The 9544-nt window shown below is 34.0% G+C and overlaps 1 protein-coding gene across 3 annotated transcripts; it reads right to left on the bottom strand.

Annotated features, from left to right (window-relative positions):
- Window positions 1-763: 763 nt before the first annotated feature.
- LOC123548703 (uncharacterized) lies at window positions 764-7605 on the bottom strand. 3 transcript variants are annotated; one of them, XM_045336200.2, is made up of 3 exons: window positions 6725-7605; window positions 2340-2444; window positions 764-1716 (listed from the first exon to the last, which is right to left on the bottom strand). In XM_045336200.2, exons 1-3 carry the CDS (start codon window positions 7083-7085, stop codon window positions 1706-1708), a joined length of 477 nt encoding a protein of 158 aa, XP_045192135.2. In that variant the 5' UTR covers window positions 7086-7605; the 3' UTR covers window positions 764-1705. The 3 variants fall into 3 exon arrangements, 2 of the variants coding, with proteins under 2 accessions (XP_045192135.2, XP_045192134.2); XR_008371395.1 differs by lacking the exon at window positions 6725-7605 and having other exon boundaries at window positions 2340-6275; XM_045336199.2 differs by having other exon boundaries at window positions 764-2444.
- Window positions 7606-9544: the final 1939 nt, after the last annotated feature.

Here is a 9544-nt window from a genome sequence, read left to right as displayed (position 1 = left end):
TTCCCTTCTCTGTTAACATAGGCACCTTTTGGTGTCTTTTTCTTGCTGTTGCTTTACAGTATTTTAGTATTTTGCAGATAAATCAAAGATGCACTGGCTCCCGGAAAAGATACAGAATACATTGAAATATTTGTAAATCGAAATGGTGTCAAATACAATTGCCTGTATCCTATTCTGTTTTTGTTGTATTTGTAGTTATAGTAACAAGGGATAAGTGAATAATTGATTTACTCACGAGCTAAAGTGAGTAAAAACAAATAATTAGCTCCTTCAATAAGGGAAATGAAAACGACAAATAATAAATATGAATTTTAATGCCAAATATAATCACACGTGTATCAATTTAATTATCAATTATATAAATATATACTGAAAACCGTCATACGGCAGGTTACTTTTTAACAACATTAACCATACAGTATATCAACATCACGATCATTATATCAACATCACGACAATTCAAACACCGTTCATCTCTGAAACAGAGTTCATGACATCTACACTACTCGTCATCTCTGCGCTAACAGAGTTCATGAACAACATCCTTTTTCACTGTATATCACATAGCACATGAATACGAATATATGAAACATTTCATCTCTGATACAGAGTTAAAAAATGATGTATGAACACAACACCATATACATATAATCCAAGAATGAATTTAATTAAAAATAAATTATATAAATATTTATGTAAACAAAAGTAATTAATAACTGTAAACGAAGAACAATATATAACATTTATTTGGCTGTAAGTTAGCGGAGGGTGGGAGGGTTTTTCGAAAAAGAACGTGTGATCAGTTCAAAGACAAAAACAACAGTGAAGAAAAGAGTTACTTCTAAACAAAGGCCTGGCCTCACACTACGTCAGAAACCGCGGGGAAATACAGTCTAATGCGCCAAGACTAAACCAATCAAAAAGTATGAAACAAAATGTAATTCAGAACTACGACCAATGAAATTTAATAACTCAAAAATTATGGACTGGTTTATTCTAACCATTTTCAAGAAAGGTAATTACAGACAAGAGTAAGTAAACATGTATAGCAAGAGTTATCACTCGCTAATTAAATATTTTAAAGTTAAACCTTAAAATAAACCAATTAGCTCCTTCAATAAGGGAAATGAAAACGACAAATAATAAATATGAATTTTAATGCCAAATATAATCACACGTGTATCAATTTAATTATCAATTATATAAATATATACTGAAAACCGCCAAATTACAGCCAAAACAAGCAAAACATAGGCAAATAAACATGAAGCAAACGACACAAATAAACAAGGCAATAAAGGCAAAATTATAAGGCAAGCAAGCAAGACAACGCAAACAAAGTCAAGGCAAATTTGGTAAGGCAAGCAATCATATCAAAACATAAGGGATACTTGTCATAAGCCAAAAGGTGGTTAAGATTAATATAAGATTACATGAAATTCATAAATAGTAATGAATGATGAATGTAGCTTGTGTAACTGAACTGATAAAGTTATGCCTGGAGACACAAATCTGTCTCTATAAAAAGATCTTCAAATAGTTTCCAAAAATTTTATATATATAGTTTTTGAATCTCATGTATCCTTAGTAAATACAAATGCAAATAAGCTGTAATGGAACACAATGCAGTAAAAACAAATAGCAACAGTTCAACATGATAGCCTACCTCTTATACAGTAAATTCTCTTGTACAAACTGTTTAACTTCATAGAATCCCTGGATTAAATTAATGTAAAATTAATTTTTTGCTAGATAAACAAGGCTATTGATAAAATTTGACAACAAATATTGACACTAAACTAAGGTAGCTAACTATGACTTTCTCTTTCGCGATTGTCTACCTTAGTAACTAATTCAAATGTAGGCAATCTGATATTTACCTTATTGTTCATCTGTCATTTAAGTGCGTTAAGGCAAATGTGCAATTACGTTTTTCAAATAATGACCTAAACGAGCTGAACCTTCAAAATTCAAATGAAGACCCCCGTCCAGTGATGCAAAGAGATTCCTTTTAACCGCACCTTTAGTAAAGAATGGTCTGTATGACTTAATAAATTTGAAATTTAGTTCCTTTGCATATACATCATCAAGCGATTTATTATATTCTTTAATCCTCTCAGAAGTTGTTTCCATATCTACTGGACGAGGCAAAATGGAGGACACAATAATATATACCTATTTAGATTTTTTACGAACAATGGCCAATAAATTTGTTAGAATTGATTGCATATCTCTTACTGACCAATTGTTGCTAATGTTATTTGTACCTACATGCAGTATCAAAAATTCAACATTAGTTAAAGAAATGACTTTTTGATCAAAAAGATGTTGCAATTTACCTATAGTTGCCCCCCTAAAAGACAAATTAGTATCACCTTCAATATGTGGTAAATGCTTCACTATGGAATCCCCAACAATGAGAACTTTACGGATTTTGTGACAGTCTGCAAAGAAAAAACAAGTATTAAAAACATGCATAATTAATCATCACATTAAATTAAATAATTATAAAGACAATATGAGTAAAACAAATAATTAGAACTGTCTTTACTTTCGAACTGAGTTTGCTTCTCAGTTTGCTGTCAAGTGTACACTGGACATGCCTAAGTAACTATTCTGACTATCATAGGAAATAATTTAAAACTATATATACACTTTCATAATCTAATCTATACTTAGACAATAAACATAACGCAAATGAGTATACAATCTGAAAAGTCTTAAAACATGATAAACAGAACCACGTGATCCTACCCAGTGATGTCAAAAATGCCACTGTAAGTAGGATCGTCTCCCCTTCTTAAGGTCGAAGACAAACACTCGTATCATGAAAATAAGACTCAACATTTTGAAAACCCATCTGCTTCAAAAATGCCTCTCTGTAAGTTGCTAGATATAAACTTAGACACTCTAACCTTGTCTGACAAAGTAAATTCTAGGTACTTTTTGTAACAATCAGATTTCCAGTCCCCCAAATTTTGAATAATGTCAGCTGGTAAATTTAAACGAAAGGCTAATGTTGTAAAACCACGACGAAAACTATGAGTCGAGTACTTGGAAGGATCCAGGCCTATCTGTAAAATTACCAAACGTAACTGTTTCAAGAACATACGGTATGAAACCAATTTGCCAGATTTCAAAACAAACAGTGGCGAGGCATGAGACCTGGGAATCAAGGAAATCATGTTATTATAGGCTGTAACTGGACACAATGGTGAATGAGGAATAGGTGCCAGAGGGAACTGAAGCACTCTTTCCCCTTGCTGAATGGTCTTGGACCACTTTATGGTTACTGACAGTCCTAACTCGGATTGCGTAACATCCCTACTGATTAAAAATTTTGGATTTATTAAATCATGTCTGGAAGTGGGTACTAAGTTTGATTTTCTGGCCAAAAGAAAAAAGGCGAAAAGGAAAAGACACCAGTAAACATAACTATCAGCCTTTGAAAAATCTAAAGCTTTATGAATCTGTAACAGAATACCTGGAAAAATAGGTTCTGCTCGCTTCACCATATGACACTTTGATTTTGCTATGCCTTTTAAGGATAAATTTAATAAAAATTTATTAATTTGCTCTGTTTTAGCTCCTAAGATTAGGTGCATGTTTCTAACTCCACTGATGTAATTTTTAATTGAATCGACAGATTTAAATGTCCTACTCAAAAACTGAGCATATAATTGTAATGTTAATGTATCAACTGGTATAGCACATAGTTTAAAATAAGTACAAAACAATAAAAAGGATTTCCATTGTATATTTAAATTTTTTCTGGATCCTTCTGCATAAGCATTCCGGTTTGAGTAAGCAAGTTCATCTTTTAATTCTTTAATCTGGGTCTCTGAAATTTAAATTTTATTACCAATCATTTAAAAACTGGAAATCTGAGTATTTAACTACATGTTCCTGTAACCTGAAATCTTTGACCGTTGAGTGAAAGATTTGTTTATACTTGTCATCCTTATGCCATCTTGATAAACAATCTGAAATACGGTTCTCCTCTGAACAAATATGCTGAGCACGAATTTCAAACTCATTAACTGCTGCTATGAAGCAAATTTCTCTCAAACATGACTGAAGAAAGGTACATTTGGATTTACCAGTGCTGAGTGTAATGCACCCTGACTGATTGTCACATAGGACCACTATTCGGTGATGTTTAAACTTTTCACCCCATAGATGTAGACAAACTACCAAGGCTAACATCTCCAGAGCACCTATATGTAATTTTTTGTCCAAGATACTACTTGGAAACCGAGTATGGAAAAATTTTCCATTCCAGAAACCCCCGCAGCCATCTAAACATGCATCAGATGAGAAAATTTGATCAGGCTCTGACCAATCACCTAATGATAACATGGAAACTCCATTGTAAAGTGGTAGGAAAGTATCCCACCAAAGTAAATCTTTCCTTACCTCCGTTGGAATTAACACCTGCTTTGACCTTTCCATATTATACAATTCTTTCAACCAATTAAGTAACCTGGATACAAATACCCTACTTGGTTTGACGCAAGCACCAATGAAATTGAGTTTACCAAGCAATTGTTGGACTTCCTTTAAATTGGCTGAATCCTTATGTAACCAAGACTTAATTAGGCCTGTAATTTCAATTAGTCTCTGTGGTGTTATTTCCATTGTCATTGTGTTAGAGTTGAATAAAACACCAAGAAATGACATAATCTGACAAGGGGGACAACTCTTACTAACAGATTCCTTTATACCTGCTCTCTCTAATACTCGGCCTAATGTCAAGTAAGCAAATTCTGCATGCTGTGGCTTTTCAACCCCTGCAAAGTCATCTAAATAGTTTAAAACAGATAATGATAATGATAAAAGAATAAAAGCAATAGCATTGGTGACTCGTTGGCAAATTTGAGCCGCGCTTCTCAAACCCATGGACAATACAACATCACAGAAAATATGTTTATTCCAGACATATGAAACTAGATTGTAACTGCCCGGACAAATATAAATCTGTCTATAGGCTCTGGATAAATCCTTCTTAAACATAAGGCAATTTTGACCTTTGGCAACTATTAAACGTGCAAAATCATCCACTTTTGGAAAAATTAAGGCTACTTGTTCACCTAAGTAAACATCTTTATCAATGAAACTGTTTACAGCACATCGAGTTGCACTACTTAAGTCTAAAATAACCCTTCTGTCTGAAATATCCTTCTTTGGAACGGTATTTAGAGGAGAAATCAGCAAATTGCTAGAAAATGGATTGGACTTAAATGGACCAATAATAGCATCTTCGTTCATCTCCTTAATTAAATACTCTGACATTTGCTTTGGAAATTCATTGGCACCTTGATAATTTTTATATTGCCACACTGGTTTGGGAAGGGGAAACAAACTATCATCTCCTGTGAAACCTATTGGAAATCCAAATTCAATCAAATCGCAAACCAGTAAATCTTTATAACCAAAATTCTCAAGATTTCGTCTCAAATAATCTGTGTCTATTTTATTATTTACTTTAAAACGACACTTTTCAAAATTATGCTTGCCTGATTGTTTTACTAATTCATGCATTCTAATTCTATCATTAACTTTCAAAAAACTGGGACTTTTCTTGACCTGAATACATAATTTGCAAGTATTTGTATGTGAAGTAAATGGAACACTTGTTGTATCAAAATTATCAATGGAAATGACCTCGTGGTTGCAAATTTTATCAATTTTCTTTGTTTTGGTATAACAAAATTTTGGTAAAAAAATGTCTTCTATTTTATTTTCAAAAGACACTATTGTATTAACCAGTCAAGCGGACATGTGAACACATTCACTAGAACTTTCTGGATGCTGCAGCTTTTTGCGGTCTTTTTGCCAGCAAGTAGCATAAATATGTTGTGCTAGTCTCATCTGGCCCTTGACAACTACCATATGACCTGATTTATGTTGACATTTGTTTCTTTGATATAGAGAACAGAACCAAACTGGTGATTCATCTTTGCTCTCTTCTGTTTTTGTATCATATTTGGGTTTAAATTGTGATTTACTTTTGAATCCACCCGGGTTACCCTTGACCGTTGGCCCTGACTTATGTAAAATTGCCACTTCTAAATAATGAAAATCATTTGACCATGATTTTTCACCCAATTCTATCTCTCTGAGCACAGCGGCATAATAAGATTTTAGAATGGAAAAGCTGTATGTGGAACTAAGATACATTAAACGCTTCAATAATTTTAATCTACCCTTTCTTTCCTTGGACTTAATATGTTTTTCTGATATATAAGTTCCCCGGCTACAAAAAGATTCAAATTTAGATCTTGAAAAGAAATATGCCTACTAACATACTCATACCGAAGTTGGGAGTGTGGATATTTTTGTGCGAATTTTACTTTGTCAGAACTTTTGGCTTTAATACCAGACTTTTTACTTCTTGATTTCTTTTTAGATTTCTTGTGTTTCTTTTTTGTCTCTATTTCAGAATCTGAACTACTTTCGGTATCACTACTATCACAGGAACTGGTGGTACTAGAGTCTGTTTCTGACTCCGAGTCACTGTCCGAATTTGACACATCCAAATCAGGGTCTGTTAGACCTAGTTGTTTCATCTGCTTGTTTACCTTTTTTGAAAGCTTACTGTTTTTCCTTAGAGTATTTATTGTGACCCGGCCTTCCGACTTGTTATGATTCGGCAATTTTGGCAGTTTTGGTGTTGGAACTGGGGGTGGATTAGGTTCAATATCAAATTGATAAACAGCATTACCTTCCTCTTTCAGCTGCTTCACTTCTAGTTGTTTACGTCGCAACTGTGCCCGTAACTCTTCCTTCTTTCTTGTCTTCAAAATCTCCTGTTTTTCCGCATCGGCTGCCTCGATCGCCTGCTCTATGAGACGCATTTCCTCGTCTTCTTCCTTGCTCGTAGCGAGATCGCCATTTTCATGAGTTTCTTTATTATGACTCATTTGTGTATCTTCCGGTTCTAAGGAGGCCCCGCCTGAGGTGTTCGTTGTTATGACTGGTTCGTGCTTTATACTATTATCAAACACTTCAACGTCTAGCTCGATTCCTTCGTGCATTTTCTTATAATCTTGTCTTTTTGTATTTCTCTTGTTGGCCGTGGCCATACTCAGTCACTATCACTTCACAAAACAAAGTTCACAAAATTCACAAATAAAGTCAAAACGTATTATTTATACGCCACTCCTAGTGCTTATTTCACTCCTTTCCACTTTTTACATTATTTCAGTGCTGTATCTTTCATATCCGATATAATCTAATTTTTTAACGTGTAGGGATACTGTTGAATCCCAAAAACTACTACTAATTTTTCGAAAAAGAACGTGTGATCAGTTCAAAGACAAAAACAACAGTGAAGAAAAGAGTTACTTCTAAACAAAGGCCTGGCCTCACACTACGTCAGAATCCGCGGGGAAATACAGTCTAATGCGCCAAGACTAAACCAATCAAAAAGTATGAAACAAAATGTAATTCAGAACTACGACCAATGAAATTTAATAACTCAAAAATTATGGACTGGTTTATTCTAACCATTTTCAAGAAAGGTAATTACAGACAAGAGTAAGTAAACATGTATAGCAAGAGTTATCACTCGCTAATTAAATATTTTAAAGTTAAACCTTAAAATAAACCAATTGGTATTCCAACGGAAAATAACAGCGCCTCACAAATTGCTGATTTAAATTTTTACTGTTACGTTTAGCCTGTAGATTAAAGCCTAGATTGACGCCATGTAAGCTTTTAATAATATCAGAAGGTGCATTGATGATATTTTGAATCTGGACGGCATATATTACAACTTAACAAAACTAATACATCAGATTTAGATGCCTTACAGTAATTTTATATTTATTAGTTTTAATGGTATTTAAGAAATGCAATATATGATAAAAACCTCCTGCAAAGATAAACATTTTCTAGCCATCTATACACAGCTCATGATAGTCTGTAACCTCATGCTGAAAGTTCATACAACATTTAAATGCGAAGCTTAATGGTATATTAGATCCAAATTTAATATTTAAAACATGTATAATTACTTTATATAGTCTATGATAACATAAAATTAATTAGTTTATGCATATTACCAGTACATTTACTATGCATTAGGTTTAAAATAGTACACAATGTATACAACATGTATTGTATAGATAAATACAGTATAAATGTGTATAGTAGTCGCAACTTGACCGCGATGGTTGACCTTAGGCTGATTATTCATATCGATTATTTCATTGTAGAAATCAAGGGTGCTTGGGGTAGCCGTGTATATTTATATGGAATTAGCTTGTACACAGTGCAGTATCAAAGTATATATACTTATATTTGATCACTTAAATATTTCCAATACACTGATTTATATTTACACAAATTTATATTTCCTTTTTCTCGTGCAGTTCGTGTTTTACGTACACTCCTTTTCGATAATAGGTTGTGCCTCATTGTGTATTGTAATGCAAAGGTCAACCATCGGGGTCAAGTTGCGTCTACTATACTACCACTAAACAAGGCAACGTGTAACACCAATGGATGATCCCCGAAGCAAAAATCAGAAAAGGAGGGAGTGGGCAATTCAAAAACAGGGTCGTATAGAGTTATGGTTCTTTGTTAATGCACTTCTTCTCAAAGACCTTAATGAATGTGTTAAGTATGGAGTTAATGCTTTATACAGTTTTCAAGTCATTCTCCGGACAATATTTTATACATAAAGGAGATAATAAAAATAGGGTGATTTAGAGGTATTATCTATATGTACTGCACTCCCCCTCAATTGTTCTATGAGAATTTAAGCTAGAGTTATTGTTGTTTGACACTGCACTCCTTTCTTACTGATTTCTATGAATATAAAAGGTATTTTAAAAGTCAATCCCTCATATAGATTTCAAGTTATGCTCTGGATAAGCTTTTTTCATATAAGGGGAGATAATTAAAAATGAGGTCAGCTAGAGTTATGGTTCTTTGACACTGCACTTCCTCTCATTGACCTCTATCTACATGTTAAAAATCAAGTCAATCTCTTTCATAGTTTTGGACTTAGGCTCCGGACAAGCATTGGTCGAAAGAGTTCTAAGACACTTTCCCATGGAGGTGAAGGCCCCGGGTTCGATTCCTGGCTACTCCCATTGCGGTGTGTCCTTGGGCAAGGCACTTTATTACGATTGCCTCAGTCGACCCAGCTGTAAATGGGTATCCGCAAATTGCTTGGGGTAAAATATAGCTTATGTTTATTGTTTCACAAAGCGACAGTAAATAAAATTTACCTTTTCCTTAAGAAGAAAGAAGGAAGAAAAATGGGTTTTTACAAAAAAAGGAGGTAATTTAAAAATGGGACCACCAACAGTTATGGTTCCTTATCACTGCACTTCCTCTCAAATAGCACTATTATTGTGTGAAGTTACAAATTAGCTTATTTATTTATTTTGTTGCGGACACAATTTTAGGTCTTATGGCGACTTTCCAGCTTTGATGGTGGAGGAAGACCCAAGGTGCCCCTCCGAGCGTTATTTCATCACGAGCGGGTACCTGGGTAGAACCACCGACCTTCCGTAAGCCAGCTGGATGGCTG

Source organism: Mercenaria mercenaria, chromosome 6, assembly GCF_021730395.1.
Source record: "Mercenaria mercenaria strain notata chromosome 6, MADL_Memer_1, whole genome shotgun sequence".
NCBI lineage: Eukaryota > Metazoa > Mollusca > Bivalvia > Venerida > Veneridae > Mercenaria > Mercenaria mercenaria.
The sequence above is the reverse complement of the archived record's forward strand: the minus strand, read 5'-3'. Positions and strand labels throughout refer to the sequence as shown.

Coding starts and splice junctions, on each gene's coding strand:
- LOC123548703 (XM_045336199.2), bottom strand. CDS start 7,085: ATGGCCACGGCCAACAAGAGAAATACAAAAAGACAAGATTATAAGAAA. Junction 2,445..6,724: donor GAAGCAGCTGAAAGAGGAAG/GTAATGCTGTTT, acceptor TTTTCTTTGCAG/ACTGTCACAAAATCCGTAAA.